General features: G+C 47.6%; 1 protein-coding gene across 4 annotated transcripts in view; it reads right to left on the bottom strand.

Moving 5' to 3' along the window:
* Nucleotides 1-24,723, bottom strand: part of EPRS (glutamyl-prolyl-tRNA synthetase) — a 216,568-nt gene that overhangs the window by 26,941 nt on the left and 164,904 nt on the right. For all 4 annotated transcript variants that reach the window (XM_030196016.1, XM_030196017.1, XM_030196018.1 and 1 more), the window contains 5 exons: nt 24,280-24,352; nt 20,899-20,978; nt 17,503-17,604; nt 2,649-2,804; nt 1,403-1,600 (listed from right to left, as the gene is read on the bottom strand). In XM_030196016.1, the coding sequence (XP_030051876.1) occupies nt 1,403-1,600; nt 2,649-2,804; nt 17,503-17,604; nt 20,899-20,978; nt 24,280-24,352 (609 nt within the window). The remainder of the gene's footprint in view (nt 1-1,402; nt 1,601-2,648; nt 2,805-17,502; nt 17,605-20,898; nt 20,979-24,279; nt 24,353-24,723) is intronic.

The raw sequence follows: 24,723 nt of genomic DNA, 5'->3' as shown, positions 1-24,723 counted from the left end.
TTTTTCTATATGTAAGACTATGGTTCTGTGAAGTGCATTGCAGATTATTTTAGCTGTAAAGTTCAATATTTCCTTTTGAAGAAAAGGGGAAAAAAGCCTCAGCAGAAAGCCCAACCAACCACCCAAAAACAACGTTGAAAAACAGCGTGGGTGGAAAGAAATCAACGGGCTGTTTAATCTTCACAGGCTCCAAAAAAAAACCTTCTAACTCCAAAACTGTAGTGTAAAAATGCTGACTTCACAGAACTGACTTCAAGTGGATCCCCAAACATGGAAACATTTTTTACTTAATTATCAAGTAGAACAGGTAATGTGCAAGTGGTCAGTCCATCACTTTTCTATTAAATAACACAAAACCCAATTCATTATTAAGCATCACCTATCAACGTCACTGTTTTAGAACCTCCATGCTGCAATAGATGGGCCCTGAGAGGGACACCCCTTTCACCAAGCATGCAGGGCACACAATTCAAGAACATTCATGTTACCTTCTTTCCCCCCCCCCCCCCCCCCCCCCCCAAATCAGTTCCAGTTTTGCTGTTGTGTTATTAAAGCTTATAGACATGAAGAAAGGGTAGTGAAAACAAATGTATATCTGTCTTACAGGGAGAAAAGCCAGAAGTTTAAATGATTCCAAGCTGAGCAATAAGTGCTTCCGAGTCTAAGTGATAGAGTGCCCAGATTAAGGGATGTTTTATTTTGAGAGTATTATACCAAAGAGTCTGACAAGGGAAACACAATCTGCACAACTAACATGGTCTGGAGACCATAATTTTCATCTGTGTGGTATGTGCTCCCTAGCAGCTACCCAGCACATTTTTCAAGCAGAAGGCATCCAGCACAGGCGAATGCAAACAGCCATTTTCATGTGCCTGGGTTGCAAGAAAGCTTTCATATAGGATAAAGAGAAGGGATAAGTGCAATTCTTGTTGGTACCCAGCAAAAGCTGTGTTCACTTCTCTTCCTGTGCCCGTTAACAAGTTAGTGGCAAAGCAACGTACTGAGCTTGTAGCCCAGGAGTTTTCATTCATTTGAGAAGGCTTGATGTGCCGCCAAAATACATGTAGTGCCATAAGGTGGTTCACAACAAAATTTAAATTCAAAATGTAAGAAAAGAAGTTACAATAATCAAAAGGAGAAAAAGAAAAGGTAAAGAAAAGGAGCTGAGGGAGAAAGACGGGAAGGAAGAGGGGTGGTGAAACTACCAAACCAAAAGGGAAGATGATCAACCAAGAGATAATTTAAACAATTAGGTTTTGTTAAGTTTAAAATGTTTTGAATGAAGGCTCAGTACAGATGTGCTCTGGCAATATATCACTGCTGCATGCTTCCTCTGTCCACAAGGTCACAACCCTGCCAGCAGCAAGGTTGCACTATCACAATAACATATCCATATACACACCTGAACACAGGCTACTCTCGGTGGTAAGACCAGTCCCATGTTATCGCCATGGACCATGGTCATTACTCCAATGGTCCGTGTTGTCAGGCCCCAGGAGTTCTGATATGCAAACTCTTTTTCCCCTGGTGTCTTGGGGTCTTCAAAGACAATCTCAAACATCTTCGAAAAGTTTTGCCCCAGATGATGTGAGGTTGCCCCCTGGAATACATACAGAAATTATCACTCAAAATATTCAATATAGCTACGCTTGGGTGAGGCAGGAGGCTTTGAACAGCATATTTTTTAAAGTTGTCCACATTTTTGATCCAGTATAAAAACATGAACATGAAGCTTCCAATGTGAAGGAGTGGTTAGAGCAGCAGGTTGAGAACCAGAGAGGTCACAGTTCAAATCCTGCCTCTCCTACTGACTTTGGACTTCATCTTCTGTTGCCTCAGGTACAAAATTTAGAATACATATACTACCAGGGGTTCTCATCCCACTCCTCGGGACACACCCAGCCAGTCAGGATATCCGCAAAGAACTGGTTTTCAGGATATCCGCAAAGAAGATTCATAAGAGACATTTGCATGCACTACCTCCATTGTATGCATCTCTACCTCATGCATAATCACTGTGGGTATCCTGAAAACCTGACCTACTAGGTGTGTCAAGGACTGGAATGAGAACCTCTGCCATACGCGTGAGAAAGCTTTTAGTAGATAGGCATCTTACACTGTAAACCACACTAGCACAGGGAAATATCCCCCTGTACAATTTACCTGCAGTTACCAATGAAGACATGAAAAGCAACTGTGTTGTACCCAAGCATTCTTCACCCCCCTCCCAAAAGAAAAAAAAAACCCTGAACAAAGAGAACATAATCCTGAAGAAGAAAGTCAGTGACTTGTTCCAGCTGTAATTTGATTTACAGAAGTTCTACTGCAGGGGCTCCTAATCCTGTCTTGGGGGAACCCCAGCCAGTCAGGTTTTCAAGATATCCACAATGAATATGCATTGGATTTGCATTCCAAGGAGGAAGTGTATGCAAACTGATCTCATAAATATTTATTGTGGATATCCTGAAAACCTGACTGGCTGGGATTCCCCAGGACAGGTCTGGGAATCTCTGCTCTATTACTGAGGCATTGAATGCACAGCACCCAAGTTTCTAGGGTTTTCTGGATTGTTCTCTGATTACAATGACCAGCGGGCCTGGGAAATGCTTCTATCCGGCTCACAAATGTGGCCAGCTTTCACATCCTACCTGGATGGCTCTTCCACTGGCAGATATAAATGCTTCCACTGTGGTGGTATAGTCACCACCAGCAAACTTTTCCTTTTCTGTTTTCCTTCCTTTCACAACAGGGATGGCCAGGAGCTCTTCATACACACGGGCATAAAGATCCAGAATCTGCAGAACCTGGTACAAAATGGTTGCATATTTGAAGCCTTTGTAAGTGGGCATTTCATAAGCCATGCTCTGGTTTCTTTCACATGCCTTTAATAAAAAATGTAATCAACCAGGCAGTGTACAAAAGAATAAAACCCTATTTCTTCTTGTTTGACAAGAACTTATACTCCCTATCTAGTATAAGATAGCAGAATTCTGAAAATCAGCTAAAATGTGGCAGTTATCATTTTTCCCTCTAATTTAACTGAAGCATTTGTGGCATTTTCTGAACTCCCTGATGCTGCAGAAGACTTGAAATTCAGATTAAATTAAATGTGTTTCTCCTGCCCATTTCCCCCCTTCTAACAGACTTTTAAAAGTTAAAGACAAGATTCTTATAAAAGTCTAGGTGACTGCACAGGAAGACCCTCCTTCCCTCCCTCTCTGCCCTCCTGTGTGACTTTACACAAAGCACTAAAAAGGTTTCATTTTGAATACTGCCTTAGCCTCCGATGAACAAAAGGAAATGTAGACAGGGAACATGAGACCACCACAGCCCTTCGTTCTCCTGGAAACCAGCAACTGGTACTCTCACATCAGTTTTACCTGCATATTTAAACAAGTAGAATGAACACAAGCTATATTGTGTATTCATTTCTCACCTTCCCTCAGCTTTTTGTAAAATGTATTTCTGCCGGAAGAAGCAGTTAATAGCTTTGGATACTTGATCAGCTTACATAACAGCTGTATTTCTATACTGAGACCAAGCATTTAAAATATACAGGACAAAAATGGAACAGTAGCCATTACAGACATTATGAATCAAATATCAAGCCTTCTGTGGTCAACCAAACACAAATAATTGGAAAGCAACAGTGTTTGCAATTTAAAATCAGACGTGAATAATTGTATTTCCAGGGGTCCCCTCTAACAGAGAACTACAAGTATCTGAAACTTCCTCTCACAGACTTGCAAGGTCTCCTACACTGAGTGGACATCTCCTGCTTCAAGAATCCATCTCCTGTGCAAGGACAGGAAATTCCCCACCAAACATGGCAGACTTGAGAGAGCAGTGTTTGAAAAATAAATGGCAAGGAGGGTGGGGACCATTTTGAATCCTGAGTTAGTTGACTGGACAGGGGAGGGATTGGCAATCTGCTATGAATGTGACAGGAGGCGGCCATGTGCCGCATTCATAGCTGCTAATCCAGGGAGGTGCAACTGGTAGATGAATTGCTTTGTGGTTTCTAATTGCGCGAAAAGGGACAGAAAACCTGAGCTAGTGGGGCATTAAAAAAATATGCCCCCAAATTCTAGAAACTTGTGCACCCACATTTCCAACTACCATGAAAATGTGTGTGTGCATAACCCAATAGATTAATTACATGATAATTAGCCTCAAAAAGCAATTATTGGTTATAAGTAGTGTTCAGTGGTGCTAATTCGCAGTTACGCTCATAACTGTCCTTAGTCGATATTTTATAAGTTGAGCGCTCAAATTCCAGAGCATGCAACTCCAAGAGAGGCATGTACCTGGGAAGGGAATAGACTGGTCAGGGGCATGTCAGGCACTTACACATGTTGGTTATAGAATACTAGCATTTTCACGCGTAAATGCTTATATAGTTAGGCATGAGTATTTGGCTGGTGTTAAGTGCTTACACCTTAAGTTAGGAGCGTATGCCTGTCAAAGTGCCTTTCTCAATTGGTGCCAGAACACACAAGGGAAGGGTCGACGCTGGAGCTAGTGCTCACAAATGGAGGCAGTGTTTCCCCAACGTACAGGTGGGTGCCCACCTACGCAATAGTGATCATCACATGATATGGTTTGATATAAGAGTGAAAACAGGGTGCAGCCACGCAAAATTCAAAGTACTGGATTTCAAACGTGATGAATTTGGTAAAATGGGGGAATACCTGAAGGAGCAGCTGATGGCATGGGTAGGCACAGGTGAAGTGGAAGCACAGTTGTCCAAGCTGAAAGCTACTATAAAGTATGGCAACTGACCTTTACACAAGAAAAGTAAACAAGAGAAACAGGAAGCATATACAGTTCTCCAAACAAGTGGCTGAAAAAATAAGGTCAAAAGAGGCTTCGTTCAAGAAACACAGAAGAACGAAACAGGAGGATCACGGAAAAGATTACTGAATTAAATTCAAAGAAGCAAAAAGGGAAATATGGCTAGCGAAAGTGCAGGAGGAAGAAAAAAATGGCTAAAGATGTAAAAAGAGATGACAAGACCTTTTTCAGATATACTGGAGAAAGGAGAAAAGATAGGAATGGAATTGTAAGACTGAAATATGCTGAGAATGCTTTATCTTTATCGCTCTCCACAAAGCCAAAAGTGCTAAACAAATACTGCTCTTCTGTGTTCACAGAAGAAAATCCTGGAGGACAGCGGTTGGCTGCTGAGGGTATATCCTGTAAAGGAGTGGATACTGTGTCGTTCATAGAAGAAAGAATTTCTAAGAAGCTTGAAAATCTGGTAGTGGACAAAGCTATGGGGCCGGATGGGATACATCCCAGGATACTGAGGGAGCTCAGAGAAGTCCTAGCAGGGCCTCTTAAGGATTTAATAGATCTTTAGAGATGGGAGAAGCTCCTCGAGACTTGAAACGAGAAGATTGTGGTCCCTCTTCACAAAAGCGGGGACAAGGAAGAAGTGGGGAAACAACAGGCAGGTAAGCCTCACGTCAGTGGTAGGAAAAATAATGGTGTCGCTGCTGAAGGAAACGATAGTTAACTTTCTAGAAGCCAACAGGTTACAGGATTAGAGGCAACATAACATGGCTTTACCAAAGGAAAATCATGCCAAACTAATCTCATTGGCCTCTTTGACTGGGTGACCAAAGAACTGGACAAAGGACATGTGCTAGATGTAATCTACTTGGATTTCAGCAAAGCCACTGATATGGTCCCTCACAGAAGACTCATGAATAAGCTGAGAGGACTGAACTTAGGATCCAAAGTGGTGAAATGGAGTGGAAACTGGTTGACCAACCGGAGACAAAGGGTGGTGGTAAATGGAATCTGCTCGAAGGAAATGAAAGTGAGCAGTGGAGTGCCTCAGGGATCGGTGCTGGGGTCGATTCTGTTTAATATATTTGTGAGACATTGCTGGAGGGTTAGAAGGAAAGGTTTGCCTTTCTGCGGATGACATGGAGGGTGTAGAAACCATGAGAAGGAATCTCCAAACATTGGAAGAATGGTCAAGTGTCTGGCAGTTAAAATTTAATGCGAAGTGCAGAGCGATGCACTTGGCATGTAAAAACCCAAGAGAGACATACCAGATAAGAGGGGCGAAATTGGTAAGCTTGCTCAAGAGAGGGACCTTGGGGTGATGGTGTCTTGAGGATCTCAAGGTGACTAAACAATGTGTCAAGGTGGTGGCCATGGCCAGAATGATGCTAGGCTGCATAGAGAGGGGTATAACCAGTAAAAGAAAGATGTTGTTTAATGCCCCTGTACAAGCTGTTGGTGAGGCCCCTATCACAAAATGCCTACCCACCCAACTGGGGCTAACCTTGCAGTGACCTAAAGGGTCCAAACCCAGCACTGCCCAGGCCCACCTGCACCTGTGCTCGTACGTATACACTGGCACCCTCCACCCACCACACTGGGCTCTGCTTGCCTCTGGGCGGGTCTCACATCCGCCAAGTTAATTCTCCGGTGGTTTCAAAGGACACTGGGGCCACAATCTCAAGGGTCCCGCAGTTCCTAGAAGGCACCCACAGAGCAAGAACACAAACTACCAGGATTCTGAGTCAGTCCAGGACAACAGAACTAATAGGTTTATTATTAGGAAAAGGTAGAACAGTGAATGATGAAAAGGTGTAAACAGCAAACAATAACAGGTAAAAATAACAGGAATCAACATTAAAACTAACTAAATACTTTCTTACTACCTAAGTAGTTCCTGGGGACTTCAGGAAAAAAATAATTGCTCACAGGATTTAATCAGGGTCTCAGTGCAGATATCTCCATTCTCCACACTCCCACTCTGAGACTGGGGGATTCTAGCACATTCTGGCTGGATCTTGCACTTCAGAGCCAATCAGGGCCCAGCAATTTAACACAGAGTATTTGGCCAATGGCAGTGCAGGTTACTTCCCCTCAGAGGCTTTCCTCTCTTCCTGTAGAAGATACGCTGACAGCAAAACAGCTGCAGCTTTAAAGTACAGGACAGACACCATCTGCTGGCTATTTAAGGGAAATGCACTGAGGGAAAACAATAAAAAAAAAAAAAAAAAGATGTCATACAGCATCATCTATATAAATAAAACCCACCGCGAACGTTCTGAAGCTCACTCCGTGGCAGTAAAGCACAGAACTCCTGCACTCTTGGTAGGACTCTTGGTAGGCTAGGGTATCAGGAACACTCACCCTCACTCATAGGACCGCCCTCAGCCACGCCCCATCTGTACATAAAACGCACTCTCAACGTTCTAAGGCAGACTTTGTGGCTTCAGGGTTCGTAAGTTCGAAGCTCTATAACCACTTTTAAAGTGCCCCGCCCTCGCGTCAAAACGCGGTGACGTCGTGCCCGCCCACAGTCAGCTTCACAACGTTCAGGTCATCTCCTACACAGACTACAACGCACTGACGTCTGTGTTTCCCTACTCCTCTCCCTGTCTGGACATCAGCTGTCACTGCACCGGAGCAAGTGTCAGGGAGCCGCCAAACACAGACCCCCCCCCCACATCAACACATCAAACTCCCCACCTGACGAACATCCACATCCCCTGTCCCCTCACGGCCCTGCCACCGACTTCCTGGCTGTCCCTTGCCTCCATTTTCAAAACCTCCGCCCTGCACCCCCCTTCCGCGACCCTGTCCGACAGTTATCTTCCACAGCCCGCCCTGCACTCTGTGCCATACACCTTTCACCTATACCCGTCAATAACGGACAACTCCCCGCCCTCAGCTCCGTTCCTCACTCTAAACATAGCCAATAAGAACGGACCTCTTCAACTCTAGGCCACTCCCCAGTCCTCGCATCAGCCAATAACAGCGCAGCTTCTTCAACCCCTGCTCCGCCTCAATTTCTTTTATCAGCCAATAACAGTGACGTTTTTAAATACCCCTCTACCTATGTTCCTTTTACATCATTCTATAACAGAGCCTGCCAGTTCCCTCCCGCTCCGCTATTGAAGTTGTGGAGCGAGGCTTCTCTCTGGCGACGAGGTGGGCGCGTTGCAGCTTTAGATGGTGCAGCTCCGGTAAGGGGGTTTGACTGAGCTCTGCACCGGTTGCCACTTATTTTCCTACTGCTTTATGGAAGTCCTTCTGGTTTTGGAGGGGGGGGGGGGGGGGGGAGGCGCGATGGCACCCTGTTGGGGGGTAGAGAGGTCAGCGGTTGCGACTTCGGCAGGGGCATGGCGGCAGAGGTCGGACCTCAGACTACAGAGGTGGAAGGGGTCCTCAGGCCACAGGGGAGGGGGTCCTCACACCACAGCGAAGGGGGAAAATAAACATGAGAGGGAGGGGGCATAGGGAGGATGAGGTCCACAACGGGTCTTCAACACCACAGATGGGGGGGGAGGGGGTCCTGAGAGCAAAGTCGAAGGGCGGATCAAGACACCTGAGAGGAGGGGTGGAGGGAGACCTGTGAGGAGGGCGGGAGACACACCACACAGCACGGGGGAGGGGTCCAGCGACCACACAGCGGAAGAGGCAGGGGGAACAGGTCTAGCCAACACAGAGAGGTAGGGGGGAGGTATCTCTGTCACACACACAATCTCTCTCTCTCACAGTCACTGTCTCTCTCACTCTCACACACTGTCTAAAACACACGCTATGTCTCACACTGTATCACATTCACTCTCTCTGTCACACAGTCACTCTCAAACACTCTCTCAATCTCATACACTTGATCTCATAGACAGTATGTGTATCGTACACATACTATCTCACACATACTATCTCACACTCTGTCTCACACACACACTCTCTCACACATACACTCTCTCAAACACTGTATCTGTGTGAAACACTCTCTCACACTCACTGTGGCTCACATACGCACTCGCACACACTCTCAATATCACACACACATACTCTATAACAGACACACTCTCACTCACACACATTCACTCTGTCACACAGACACTCTCACACACACTATGAAACATACACATTTCCAGGAAAACCTTGCTAGCACCCGTTTCATTTGTGTCAGAAACGGGCCTTTTTTTACTAGTAATATATAATAGACATAAGTCCCCTGTTTCGTCACAGTCCCACTTGGAGTACTGTGTTCAGTTTTGAAGGCTGTATCTTGCTAAAGATGTAAAAAGCCTGGAAGCGGTTCAAAGGAGAGTGACAAAAAATGGTATGTGGTTTGTGTAGCAAGATGTACGAGACTCGATGACCTGAACTTGTATACCCTGGAGGAAAGGGGTGACACGCACGATACATACATTCAAATATTTGAATAATCCAAAAACAAACCTTGTCCAGAAACGGGAAGGTGGTAGAACTAGAGGACATGAATTGCGGTTGAAGGGAGGCCAACTCAGGAATAATGTCAAGAAGTATTTTTTTTTTTACAGAGAGGGTAGAGAGGGTGGTGAATATTTGGAATGCCCTTCCGTAGCAGGTGATGGAGATGAAAACCAAAATGGAATTAAAAAATGCATGGGTTAAACACATAGGAATCCTGTTTTAAAGGAATTGATCCAAAGAAGCTTAGCGGAGACTAGGTGGCAACAATGGTAATTGGAAAGAAAAGTCGGTACGGGGCAGACTTCTATGGTCTGTGCCCTCATCGTAGCTGGATAGAATTGGATGGGTTGGAATGAAGCTTTTCAAGGGCTTTTATGATAACTTCAGAAGTGTTAGAATAAGGACAGTGCCGGACTGATGTCTACAGTCTATGCCCTGAAAATGGCATGGACAAATCAAGATCAGGTATAGTGAATGATACATACCTGTAGCAGGTGTTCTCCGAGGACAGCAGGCTGATTGTTCTCACGACTGGGGTGACGTCCGCGGCAGCCCCCACCAACCGGAAAAAAGCTTCGCGGGACGGTCGGCACGCAGGGCACGCCCACCGCGCATGCGCGGCCGTCTTCCCGCCCGTGCGCGACCGCTCCCGCCAGTTGAATGACTAGCAAAAGATGAAACACACAACTCCAAAGGGGAGGAGGGAGGGTAGGTGAGAACAATCAGCCTGCTGTCCTCGGAGAACACCTGCTACAGGTATGTATCATTCACTTTCTCCGAGGACAAGCAGGCTGCTTGTTCTCACGACTGGGGTATCCCTAGCTCTCAGGCTCACTCAAACAAGAACCCAGGTCAATTGAACCTCGCAACGGCGAGGGCATAACAGAAATTGACCTACGAAGAACAACTAACTGAGAGTGCAGCCTGACCAGAATAAATTCGGGTCCTGGAGGGTGGAGTTGGATTTACACCCCAAACAGATTCTGCAGCACCGACTGCCCGAACCGACTGTCGCGTCGGGTATCCTGCTGGAGGCAGTAATGTGATGTGAATGTGTGGACAGATGACCACGTCGCAGCCTTGCAAATCTCTTCAATAGTGGCTGACTTCAAGTGGGCCACTGACGCTGCCATGGCTCTGACACTATGAGCCGTGACATGACCCTCAAGAGCCAGCCCAGCCTGGGCGTAAGTGAAGGAAATGCAATCTGCTAGCCAATTGGAGATGGTGCGTTTCCCGACAGCGACCCCTAGCCTGTTAGGGTCGAAAGAAACAAACAATTGGGCGGACTGTCTGTGGGGCTGTGTCCGCTCCAAGTAGAAGGCCAATGCTCTCTTGCAGTCCAATGTGTGCAACTGACGTTCAGCAGGGCGGGTATGCGGCCTGGGGAAGAATGTTGGCAAGACAATTGACTGGTTAAGATGGAACTCCGACACCACCTTCGGCAGGAACTTTGGGTGGGTGCGGAGCACTACTCTGTTGTGATGAAATTTGGTATACGGAGCATGAGCTACCAGGGCTTGAAGCTCACTGACCCTACGAGCTGAAGTAACTGCCACCAAGAAAATGACCTTCCAGGTCAAGTACTTCAGATGGCAGGAATTCAGTGGCTCAAAAGGAGGTTTCATCAGCTGGGTGAGGACGACGTTGAGATCCCATGACACTGTAGGAGGCTTGATAGGGGGCTTTGACAAAAGCAAGCCTCTCATGAATCGAACGACTAAAGGCTCTCCAGAGATGGCTTTACCTTCCACACGATAATGGTAAGCACTAATAGCACTAAGGTGATTCCTTACTGAGTTGGTCTTGAGGCCAGACTCTGATAAGTGCAGAAGGTATTCAAGCAGGTTCTGTGCAGGGCAAGAACGAGGTTCTAGGGCCTTGCTCTCACACCAAACGACAAACCTCCTCCACTTGAAAAAGTAACTCTTTTTAGTGGAATCCTTCCTAGAGGCAAGCAAGACCCGGGAGACACCCTCAGACAGACCCAACGCAGCGAAGTCTACGCCCTCAACATCCAGGCCGTGAGAGCCAGGGATTGAAGGTTGGGGTGCAGCAACGCTCCGTCGTTCTGCGAAATGAGAGTCGGAAAACACTCCAATCTCCACGGTTCTTCTGAGGACAACTCCAGAAGAGGGAACCAGATCTGACGGGGCCAAAAGGGCGCTATCAGAATCATGGTGCCGCGGTCCTGCTTGAGCTTCAGTAAGGTCTTCCCCACCAAAGGTATGGGAGGATAAGCATACAGGAGGCCGGTCCCCCAATGAAGGAGAAAGGCATCTGACGCTAGCCTGCCGTGTGTCTGAAGTCTGGAACAGAACAGAGGCAGCTTGTGGTTGGTCTGAGAGGCGAAAAGATCCACCGAGGGGTGCCCCACTCTCGGAAGATCTTGCGTACCACTCTGGAATGGAGCGACCACTCGTGCGGTTGCATGACTCTGCTCAGTCTGTCGGCCAGACTGTTGTTTACGCCTGCCAGGTACGTGGCTTGGAGAAGCATGCCGAACCGGCACGCCCAACGCCACATCCCGACGGCTTCCTGACACAGGGGGCGAGATCCGGTGCCCCCCTGCTTGTTGACGTAATACATTGCAACCTGATTGTCTGTCCGAATTTGGATAATTTGGTAGGACAGCCGATCTCTGAAAGCCTTCAGTGCGTTCCAGATCGCTCGGAGCTCCAGGAGGTTGATCTGTAGATCCTTTTCCTGGAGGGACCACAGACCCTGGGTGTGAAGCCCATCGACATGAGCTCCCCACCCCAGGCGAGATGCATCCGTCGTCAGCACTTTCGAGGGCTGCGGAATTTGGAATGGACGTCCCAGGGTCAAATTGGTCCGGATGGTCCACCAGAGCAGTGAAGTGCGGCAACTGGTGGAGAGTCGGATGACATCTTCTAGATTCCCGGTGGCTTGGAACCACTGGGAAGCTAGGGTCCATTGAGCAGATCTCATGTGAAGACGAGCCATGGGAGTCACATGAACTGTGGAGGCCATATGACCCAGAAGTCTCAACATCTGCCGAGCTGTGACCTGCTGAGACGCTCTGGTCTGCGAAGCCAGGGCCAGGAGATTGGTGGCCCGCGCTTCGGGAAGGTAGGCCTGAGCCGTCTGGGTATTCAGCAGCGCTCCTATGAATTCCAGAGACTGGGATGGCTGGAGATGGGACTTTGGGTAATTTATCACAAACCCCAGCAGCTCCAGAAGTTGAATAGTGCACTGCATGGACCGGAGGGCTCCTGCCTCCGAGGTGTTCTTGACCAGCCAATCGTCGAGATATGGGAACACGTGCACTCCCAGCTTGCGTAGGTAGGCCGCTACCACCACGAGGCACTTGGTAAACACTCGTGGGGCAGAGGCGAGCCCAAAGGGCAGCACACAATACTGAAAGTGCCGTGCGCCCAGGCGGAATCTGAGATACTGTCTGTGAGCTGGCAGTATCGGTATGTGAGTATATGCGTCCTTTAAATCCAGGGAACATAGCCAATCGTTTTTCTGAATCATTGGCAGAAGGGTGCCCAAGGAAAGCATCCTGAACTTTTCTTTGACCAGGAATTTGTTCAGGCCTCTCAGGTCTAGGATGGGACGCATCCCCCCTGTTTTCTTTTCCACAAGGAAGTACCTGGAATAGAATCCCTGCCCTTCCTGCCCGGGTGGTACGGGCTCGACCGCATTGGCGCTGAGAAGGGCGGAGAGTTCCTCTGCAAGTACCTGCTTGTGATGGGAGCTGAAAGACTGAGCTCCCGGGGGACAATTTGGAGGCAGGGAGGCCAAATTCAGGGCGTATCCGCACCGCACTATTTGGAGAACCCACTGGTCGGAGGTTATGAGAGGCCACCTTTGGTGAAAAAATTTTAACCTCCCTCCGACCGGCAGATCGTCCGGTACGGACACTTGTAGGGCGGCTATGTTCCCGTGGATCCAGTCAAAAGCCCGTCCCCGGCTTCTGCTGTGGAGGCACCGGGGGCTGCTTAGGCGCACGCTGTTGACGAGAACGAGCGCGCTGGGGCTGTCCCTGTGCCTGACGAGGCCTTCGGGCCGGCTGGTTGTACCTACGCTTCGCAAAAGAATAGGGTGCAGCCTGCCGGGCCCGGGAAAAACATCCACCTGTGGAGGTGGATGCTGAAGGCGCCCGGTGGGAGAGCTTGTCGAGAGCGGTTTCCCGCTGATGCAGTTGGTCCACCATCTGCTCGACCTTCTCACCAAAAATGTTATCCCCCCGGCAAGGGACGTCGGCCAGTCTCTGCTGGGTGCGGTTGTCCAGGTCAGAGGCACGCAGCCATGAGAGCCTGCGCATCACTATACCTTGGGCCGCAGCACGAGATGCCACGTCACAGGTGTCATAGATACCCCTGGACAGGAACTTTCTGCACGCCTTCAGCTGCCTGACCACCTCCTGATAAGGCCTGGACTGCTCCGGCGGGAGCTTCTCGACCAGGTCCGTCAGTTGTTGCACATAGGTCCGCATGTGAATGCTCATATAGAGCAGGTATGATTGGATGCGGGTCACGAGCATGGAGGATTGGTAGGCCTTCCTCCCAAATGAGTCCAGAGTGCGAGACTCCCGCCCCGGGGGCACCGAGGCGGTATCCCTCGAACTCCGTGCCCTCTTGAGAGCAGAATCCACGACCGCCGAGTCATGGGGCAATTGGGGCCGCATTAACTCTGGGTCAGAGTGGATCCTGTACTGGGACTCTGCTTTCTTGGGAATGGTGGGGTTAGTTAAAGGTCGCACCCAGTTCCGAAGCAGTGTCTCCTTGAGGACATTGTGCAGCGGTACCGTGGAGGACTCTCTAGGTGGTGATGGATAGTCGAGGACCTCGAGCATCTCGGCCCTCGGCTCTTCCACAGAGACCACGGGAAAGGGAATGCTGATAGACATATCCCGCACAAAGGAGGCAAAGGAGAGACTCTCAGGAGGTGAGAGCTTCCTCTCCGGTGAAGGCGTGGGGTCCGAGGGAAGGCCCGTAGACTCCTCTGAGGAGAAATATCTAGGGTCCTCCTCTTCCCCCCACGAGTCCTCATCCTCGGTGTCGGACATAAGCTCATGTAGCTGAGTCCTGAACCGGGCCCGGCTCGACGTCGAGGCACCAGGGTCTCGGTGTCGTCGAGCGGTGGACTCCCGCGCCGGCGGGGACGGAGCTCCCTCCATCGACGTCGACGGGGACTCCACTTGCGTGGCGGTCGAGACCGGCACCGCAAGCGGCGGCGGTGTCGACGGCCCCGGCGCCACAGTCATCGGCGCCGCGCATCAGCCCTTCCAGGATCCCCGGAAGGATGGCTCTGAGGCACTCGTCCAGGCCCGCTGCCGGGAAAGGCGGTGGGGTCGGTAGGGGTGTCGGCGCCAGAAGCTGCTGGGAGCCAGGAGACGGCACCGAGGTGCCGGAACCCCGATGCGTCGGTACCTCCACAACCGACGGAGACCTCTCCTCCCGACGATGACGCTTCGGCGTCGCCTCCTCTCCGATATCCGGATGCGCCGAGGGCGACCGGTGACGACGCTTCTTATCTTTCTTGCGATGCCCGTCACCGGCGCCGGAGGGCATGGAGGAGGAGGAGGTCGATCCCCCTCGGTCTCGAGATACCGGGTCAGACAGGGTTCGGTCCTGTGGCCCACGAGCTGAGGGAGTGACCGGGGCCGACTGCCCACGCGGCCTCTCACCCCCACTCTCACCGGAGGACCGGCAGGCCGACGGGACCTGTTCTCCTGGGGTCGCTGCCATCGGTGCCGATGTCTCGGGCATCGATACCGATGCCTTCGAGGTCGACGTCGAGGGGCCGGCGCAAGTTCCAAAAAGACGGTCCCGCAGAACTTGCCTCGCAACCTGAGTCCGTTTCCGGAGACCGAGACACAGAGAACACGACTTGATATTGTGCTCCGGCCCGAGGCACTGGAGGCATCAAGCGTGGGTGTCGGTCTGCGAGATCGGCCGGCCGCAGCGACCACACTTTTTAAATCCACTCGGGACCTTCGAGGACATCGACGGAAAAATCGCGTCGGCGAAGTCAAAGTCGTCAATGGTGGCTGAAATCACACCACGAAAAAGAAAACGACCGAGCGGCCACTAGGCCGCAACGCGGCGTCCCCGCTGGAAGCGAGGGAAAAAGGGAGCGCGTGCTCCACACGCGCAGGGTTTCTTTTTTCTTTTTTTTTGAAAAAAGAAGCCGGGCGGTAACTAGACCAAAAAACTAAGAAATAGCGCGATCGCGTAAACGCGATCGAAAATCCGGCGGCTGAAAAAGAGAGAGCGGTTCAAAGCACGACTCTCTCCAGACGCGGAAACAAAGGAACTGGCGGGAGCGGTCGCGCACGGGCGGGAAGACGGCCGCGCATGCGCGGTGGGCGTGCCCTGCGTGCCGACCGTCCCGCGAAGCTTTTTTCCGGTTGGTGGGGGCTGCCGCGGACGTCACCCCAGTCGTGAGAACAAGCAGCCTGCTTGTCCTCGGAGAAATATATTTTATCAAACTCATTTGAGTTTATCTTCTTGGGCAAACTAGATAGACCATACAGGTCTTTATCTGCCATCATTTACTATGTTACTATGTAACTGCAGACTTACACTAGTATCCTATAATGGCAGTTCTGCACATCATCTCAGTGCCTAACTTTAGGCAGCTATAGAGAATTACCTCCAAGGTGAACTCGAGATGGAAGCTCATCCAGTAAAGCCACTTGTGCAACATCAGTTGACAATCACCAGACTGACAGATGTTTCACCCCTTGAACTCTTTTGGGACGGTGGAGGGGTCTAGAGAAGGGACTGGGGGAGAAACCTGGAAACAGTGCAAAGGTTCCAGTGCAGCTGAAGATCAGTCATGCTGGGTTAGAGGCCAGCTTTGACTCTCACTCAAGATGGAAAAGGACCTGAAGATTGGGAAGTCCCAGGATTGGGGCTGTACCCATGTAGTGGCTCAGGTGTGCATATTCTCAAGAGAGCTGTGGCCAGGTTTTGATTCCAATAGCTCTGACTCATGTTGCATTATTACAGAAAGTGGGAAAGGAAGGTTGGGGAGGGGCATAAACTGGGAGAGATGGAAGAGATAGGATTGAACTGCAGAGTGCCTGTGTTATTGATGTTGAAAGCAATCTTACATTCATTTGCAGGCTATACAGTGTCATTTTCAGAACCTGAAACCTGGTGAAGGATTTCAGCACAGCTAACTTGTTAGCTGTCATGCTGACAGTACATTTTCATTGCTACTTTAGTCTATCGAAAACATCCAGCCTGAAATTCAATAGAGGAGAACAAAAACACCCACCCCTGAATAAATAAGACTAGATGGGCCATTTTGAACTTTATCTGCCATCATTTGGTATGTTATGTTACTAGGTTACTATTTAAGGCTTACAACCAGAATTTATTGCACTAGAGAAAGATTTTTATGTTACTGGGTGAAAGCAAGAGGGTAGAAGCTGAAACAAAGCTAAAGGCTGCCACCTAGTGTTCAGGTATAAAAACCCACAAACAAATGGCCCATCTTAAGATGTATTTGTAAAGATCGGATGTATATCCATAAACCAGAGAAAAAGTAATCTTCTACCATTGTCACTGTATCCTTTTACCCATAGGTTAGTTTGTTTCTTCCATCTGAGCAAAGATGAATACTGTGTGCTTGAAGAAATAACAGGATGTGAAATACAATCCTGATTTTATACAACACTTTTCAATGATCTCAGTAGCAACCTCTGGGGTTCAGCGCTACACACACTGGCCTGCTTGCAGATTCATATACTCCAGAAGGTGGCACAAGACTAAACACTGCCATAAGTTTCTGGTCAGATATGACTCGTGACATTTTGCACTGGAAGTACTTTCTCCAGGGGTGGGCAATGACCTCTCCCTGTCTAGCATTAAGCTGCAGGAGTTTAATACGCTTAGCTTTTCTTTTCTATGAATGGCTCTGGTAAGCTTTAGAAAACTGCCAAGTGGTGGATTAATTTATTGCTGACACCAGTTTCTCTTATGAGATTTTGTACTATAGCCTAGCCAACATTTTCTCATGGGGCTGACAACACTAGCTCATTTTTGTTTCATCTAACGTTCATCCCACATTTCAAAAGTCAGCACAAGTTGAGAACAAAGAGCATCACACTGCATTCTACAAGTGTACCTTTCATCTACAGCTGTCCTACTCCTGCATCTGTGTAAATACCTCCAGGATATGATAGGAGGGTCAGTATTCTTGACAGAAACAGCTGGCAGGTTCTATTTAGCTACAAATGCTACAGTTAGGCCCGTGAAGAAGCCAAATTTATTTCCTCAAGCATAAAAACAAATGCCTTACCTCCTCTGCTGCTTCTTCATATGTAGCAAACGCTGTATGCCCCTCCTGCCACAAGAACTCCCGAGTACGCAGGAAAGGCTGAGGATGTTTGAACTCCCAACGCTGCAAAAAACAATGAATTTTTCTCTTATGCATGCAGTCTATCAGTGGACAACAGGCAGTTTTATGGCATCATTGCTCAGTTTGGCCTATAAGCAGTGCTGTTGCCCTGTACTAGTCCGTTATATACACTGGAAATCAAAAACACAATCATAAAAATGCAGCTCCACACTAACTAGCTACCATAATGAGAATAAAAAAAAAAGAAAAGAACATGAGATCATGAGATGACTAGATTACAAATCAAGTACCAAGAAAGTAACCTTTGTCGTAACAATACGAAAGTACAGGCAGCCTGACCACCAGAAAATTTGAGGAATCTCCCATGCCCTAGGTACTGAGAAGGAACAGCTCTTCATACATTAAGATTGTAACAGCAAAAGCTGAGCTATGCTCAATTTGTGAATTGTCATTTTTTCATTGGTATCTTTCAATTAGACAAAAGAATTGCTATGCTGGGTCAGACCAGAGTCCAACTAGCCCAGTATTATGCTTCTATGAATGACCTGGACTGGCCACTACTGGGTTCTTAAGCAAGGCCAAAAGACAGAATCCAGCAGTAGTTCTGGGTTGCCGTGCAGCAACCCTTTAGTAAGGGGGTCTCCTAAATGAGATGTGGATGTTTTAAAATACCATCTTAGAAGCCCATAATGGATGTGTTCCACATATTAAAAGTTGCCTATTAGAAAAGTTAAATGCTTTGAATATGGCCATTACATACAAAATCGTTATCCTCCGCTCCTCTAATCCAGACAGTGAACTCCCAGAATCTAGACAAATTATTTAATATGTTGTTAGCATCAAACATATAAATGACAAGCGACCGACTCACCCGCAAATGCGGAGTAGAGACTTCCCTCTCTGTCCCGCCCCGTCAAGACGTGATGACATCAGTGGGTGGAACAGAGAGGGAAACGGACGCTGCTGCTGCCGCTGGAGCCTGAAGACGAAGGAACATCGCTGGTGCACCAACCTCAACTCCCCCCATCCCCGACGTCGTCGCCGCTCCCGCCCCCCTCCGTATCGGGCCCCCTGCACTGACATGGCAGTGCCTCTCACCTCTGTATGGATGCGCTGCAGGCAGCAGCAGAGCGATCTGCTGTTGCCTGTAGCGCTTTCACACGGAGGTGAGAGGCACTCTCATGTCAGTACAGGGGGTCCGGCACAAAGGAGGGAGGGAGCGGCGGCGAGGAGGGTAGCTGGACATGGGGGGAGGGCAGGGGGGAGAGAGGAGGGTTGCTAGACATGGGGAGAGGGCAGGGCAGAGAGGAGGGTTGCTGGACATGGGGGGAGGGCAGGGGAGAGAGCAGGGTGGGGGGGAGGCCAAGGGAAAGAGGAGGGTTGCTGGATATGGGGGAGGGCAATTCTACCATACCATAAGCAGTCATTTCTACGAGTCACACAAGGAAAAGGAAAGCATCTTAAACACTACAGTGAGCACTAGAACATCAATTCACCTATTGTAAAATGAAACCAGACAGAATACTACAGATCGTCAATCCTGCACAGTCAATGCCAACTGAAAGCCATGTCTTTTTCACAAACACAGATACACCCTAATCCACTACAGAATTGTGGAGGAGTGGCCTAGTGGTTAGGGTGGTGGACTTTGGTCCTGGGGAACTAAGGAACTGAGTTCGATTCCCACTTCAGGCACAGGCAGCTCCTTGTGACTCTGGGCAAGTCACTTAACCCTCCATTGCCCCAGGTACAAATAAGTACCTGTATACAATATGTAAGCCGCATTGAGCCTGCCATGAGTGGGAAAGCGCGGGGTACAAATGTAACAAAAAAAAAACAAAACAAAAAAAAGAATAAGTAATCATAAACTTTCTATTTAGACAAAAATTAAACTGAACCCCCAAGATGCCAGACTCTGCATACAATGCAACGCCACAGAAACAGAAAATGTCCCCTAGTACTGTGCAAAATATAAAGACAGCAGATGTAAATTTGAAAAAAACTAACAAATACCAATCACCACTTTACAAATTAAGAAATAGAACTAAAACAAATATAGAAAATAAAATAATACCACTTTATTGGACTAATACATTTAGCTTTCAGAGGCCAAAACCTTCTTCCTCAGATCAATACAGTATAGTGCTGTTACAGTGTCCTATCCTGACCTGAGGAAGGGGGTTTTGCTCTCCAAATGTTAGTCAAAATTTATTAGAATTAGTCCAATAAAAAGATTACCTTATTTACATGTTCTATTATAAACATTTATTAACACAGCTACAATACTACTTTATCCTAAAGCAAAAAAAATAAAAATATATATTTTATTTACAGTTTGTCGTCTCTGGCTTCTGCTTTCCTCATCTTCTTTTCACTGTCTTCCTTCCATCCAGCATCTGTCTTCATTCTCTCTGCCATCCAGTGTCTGCCCTCTCTGCTGTCCCCTCCATGCACATCTGCCCTCTATCTCTGCCCCTTCCATCCACCATCTGCCCACCATCCACCATCTGCCCTCTCTCTCTGTCTCCCTTCCATTCACTGTCTGCCCTTTCTATCTCTTTCATCCACTATCTGCCCTTTCTCTGCCCCTTCAATCCACCATTTGCCATCCTTCCCCCCATCCATCCAAGATCTGTCCCCCCTCTCTCTCTGCCCCTTTTTTCAGCCCCCAGTTCCAGCCCCCCTTATCCCACCTGCCCCTAGTTCTAGCCCCAGCCCACATCTCCCACATGCCCCCCCTTTTCAGCCCCCCGTTTCAGCTCCACTCCCATCTGAGAAGCCCCCACCCCCTTCTCCCATCTGAAAAGATCCCTCCCCACCCCCCCTCTCCCATCTGAAACCCCCTCTCCTGAGCCCCCAACCCGACCACCAGCTTCGTCCAGAGAGGACAGCCCTCGCTCCTGCCACCACCCTGCCTTTAAAGAAAAAGGCGTGAAGCGGCTTGGCAGGCAGCGCCTCGCGTCTGCCCTGTTTGTAAACGTAAATCTCCATTCTCCTCATCGTCGTCGGGCCTTCACTCATTGGGTCCCGCCCTCGTGGAAATAGGAAGTTACCTCAGAGGAGGGCGGGACCCAGTGAGTGAAGGCCCGATGACGACAAGGAGAATGGAGATTTACTTCGTTTACAAGCAGGGCAGACACGAGGCGCTGCCTGCCACGCCGCTTCACACCTTTTTCTTTAAAGGCAGGTGGCAGGAGATGAGGGCTGACTGCAGCGCCAGCGGAGCACCCCCCTCCCCACCCACTGACACCCGGGGCGGACCGCCCCCACCCTTGATACGCTACTGCTGAAAGATGCACGACAGATTTTAAAAGCAGGATTATTATGGATACTTACCACCACATTGCACCACTGATTCAACTTAATGGGCAGATCTCGATGAGATTGCACCCACTTGGCATAGGCAGGATACATTACTGCAGTGGGGAAAAGGAGGCAAAGAAACAATCAATTTATTTCATATTTTGTCAAGGGCTGCCTTCAAAGCATGGAAAGAATCCAGCTCTTTCCTAGTGAGAATGTGGATGAGGTATGATTATTAGGGGTGTTTAATATTTTGATATGGTATTTGATTTGTATTACTGATTTTTACTGTACCGCTATGATTGGTATTGTTTATGTATATATTTGTATTTTTATTTGTAGCAAAGCAATTTGGGTCTATTACTGAGGAAAGCAGTATGTGTAAAAGACACATTGTATTCATCTTGAACATAGTACCACAAAAGAAAATCTGACATATCTAACTTATGAACTTAAGGATGGTGCATCAAATCAATGTGATATTATAGCAACCACAGTCTGCAAGGTCAAACTCAGTAATGCAACATGAAACTCAATTATAGTGCATGACACGGTAAAAACTAGAAACATAATCAAAACATTTTGATGAGACACATGAAATGAAATGGATTCAGGTTAAAGCCAGAGTCAACCTAAGGAGGCATGCAATGAAGCTATAAAGTAGTAAATTTAAAACAAATTGGAAAAAATATTTCTTTACTCAAAGTGTAATTAAACTTTGGAATTCGTTGCCAGAGAATGTAGTAAAAGCAGTTAGCTTAGCGGGGTTTTAAAAAAAGGTCTGGATGGCTTCCTAAAGGAAAAGTCCATAGACCATTATTAAAATGGACTTGGGGAAGATCCTTTGTTTATTTCTAGAATAAGCAGCATAAAATGTATTGTACTGTTTTAGGATCTTGCCAGGTACTTGTGACCTGGATTGGCCACTGTTGGAAACAGGATGCTGGGCTTGATGGAACCTTCGGTCTTGTCCCAGTATGGCAATACTTACGTATTTAAAATGTGTTTTACCTTTGTGTGGAGGTTCTATATGCTCTAAAACCCTAACATAATGAAAATCTGAGAAACAGAGAACGCACACCAATATAAAAGGACTGAACTGGACCTCCAACAATTTGTGCTCTTCCAATGTACATCTGATTGCAGTTCCTGCCTCTTCTAAGGCTTGCCTAGTCTCTAGAAGGGGGGGGAGGGGGGGTCTTTTTTTGGTGTGCCCCTGTACTTTGGAATCAGCTTCCTGCTAACAACCAGACAACAATCTTTTAAGTCATTTAAAATTAAACAAAAAAATACTTTTTTTCTAGCAAGCTTTTAGCTCAGGACTCTGGAATGTCCCTTAACTTTCTGCAGAGAATCTTGGGTGGGTGTGGTCTGAGTGTGTATGCTTTCCTATATGCTACTGGAATCCTTTTTCTGTTTTATTTTTTTGTTATAGACTGCTTGGACCTTTATGATAGGCTGTATATGAAGTTTAAATAAATTAAAAGCTGAAATTGTAAAACCCTGATATAATGAAAATCAAAGAAACAGAAAACGTACACCAAAAAGGACTGAACTGGTCCTTCAACATTCTGCTTATACACTGTGACAGAGAAGTTTGAAGCATTTTTCTTTGAAGGTAACTTTGAAACAGTGGCGTTCCTAGGGGGGCTGGCACCCGGGGTGGATCGCCAATTCGCCCCGCCCCCCCCCCCCCCCGATGCAGCGCGGACCCCCCCCGCCAAAGGACACCACCGCAAAGGACCCCGCCGGGGGGGGGGGGGGGGGGGGGGGGGGGTGCCGCGCGCGCCTGTCCTCCGTTGTTCCAAGCTTCTTCTCTGCCCCGGAACAGGAAGTAGCCTGTTCCGGGGCAGAGAAGAAGCATGGAACAACGGATGGCAGGCGCGCGCGGACCGCCCCCCCCCCCCCCCGCCCCCCCCTAGGAACGCCACTGCTTTGAAAGCATTGTAGTATTTCTAAAACTGGCCAGAGGAATACCAGAATCAGAGAAAGAGAATGTATCCTGCTAGTTAATATGAGGCTAACCTGGTTCAGTATCTAAAAATTCACTGATCTTGCTACAATTGCAAACAAATTGTAACTAGATAAATCTCAACAAGAGAAGAAAGTTGGAGCCTTGTGTGAAAAGGTAGAAAAAGTGGAACAAACTTTGAAACATGATGGATTTAGCCAGCTCCATGGTTCAGGGATAGATGTGCTTCACATTTTAAGATTGAGATCTTGGAGAGGTTGTGAATTTTCTCAAGGTGTTGTCTGAATTACCTAGGGACACCTTGAAGAAAGATCCCTACTGACCTACTTCCTCCTATTGATAGATGCCGTTTTTTGCTCTTGAGATCACAGCAAGGAGGGCATGACAGAATTAACATCTCAGAAGACAGTCTTGATGTGTCTCAAGGATTTGTTTTTGAGCAACACAAAGATAGAATACTTTATACTGTCAAACTTGTACTGCTTTTTTTCTAGGTCAGAAAATGTGGGTATTTCTTGACTTATGCAAAACAGAAGAAAGGAGAAAATGTTCTAGATGCTTTCCAAGAGGCACATAATCTGGGTATGCAGGTTTTTTACAGATTTAGAAATATATATATATATTTTTTTTTTCTTTGATGCCTCACAATTTCAGAATTGTATAGAAAGTAAAAAGAGGTCTACTTCCGTAGGTGAGAAACCTGGGATGCCTTGAGTGCTTCAATGAAGGGTTTAGCAAGTCATTAAGTGTGAATATGGGCTATGTGAAGATATAGGGGGAACCAGGCTATTTCAGAGAGCATGGGTTAATTTTGCCTTTATAAACCTCCTATTTTGGATCTCCCAATTTTGATTTCAGTTCTTAGTGCAAGATTGTATCAGTTCTTATTTTGTTTAGAAGAGAATTATTGGATTCCCATTGAAATTGTGTTTTGTGTCAATAATGGAAAATTCTTAATATAAAATTGAAGAAAAAAATATGAGGCCAACTTGCCCACCCTATAGTGCTGGGCAGATTTATACGGTCTATGCCAGAGCTGGTGGTGGGAAGCGGGACTGGTGGTTGGGAGGCAGGGATAGTGCTGGGCAGACTTATACGGTCTGTGCCAGAACCGGTGGTGGGAAGCGGGGCTGGTGGTTGGGAGGCGGGGATAGTGCTGGGCAGACTTACATGGTCTGTGCCTCGAAAAGGACGGGTACAAATCAAGGTAAGGTATACACAAAAAGTAGCACATATGGGTTTATCTTGTTGGGCAGACTGGATGGACCATGCAGGTCTTTTTCTGCCGTCATCTACTATGTTACTATGAGGCATATTTTCAAAGCACTTTGGGAGGCTAAGTTCCATAGGTTTCTATGGAACTTTGGGAGGCTAAGTGCTTTGAAAATAAGCCTCTATGTATGTTACTATCATGGCTGCACTAAAAACAATTATTTTCTTACCCGTCTCACTGGTAGGGCGTACCGCAATAGGTTCAGCTAGTTCAGTTTTACCAGATCTTGTAACCCAAGCAACCTGCAGAAACATAAAACGGTATTTAAGATACATAGAATCCTTTTTAAAATACTTATCAAGATTTAAGAGATGCAATTACTGGGGACATGAAACTACAGAAATTAGGGTCTTTCCTACTGATCCAGTGGCTGGGATCTGTGAATTTGGAGACTTATTTTGATCCCTATAAGCAGCTAGCAAGAGATCACATGCTTTACCTCTCTTGATCAGAGCTTTATTTGTTTGGAATTAGCTCACACCTTTTTCAACAGTAGCTCAAGGTGCCTTACATTGAGGTACACTAGGTATTTTTCTGTCCCGGAGAGTTTATAACCTACGTTTGTACTGAGGAAGTGTCTAACCTCTAGGCTATTCCTTTAATCTGCAGGCTG

This window comes from Microcaecilia unicolor, chromosome 3, assembly GCF_901765095.1.
Source record: "Microcaecilia unicolor chromosome 3, aMicUni1.1, whole genome shotgun sequence".
Lineage (NCBI taxonomy): Eukaryota > Metazoa > Chordata > Amphibia > Gymnophiona > Siphonopidae > Microcaecilia > Microcaecilia unicolor.
This window is presented reverse-complemented; position numbering and strand designations above follow the sequence as displayed.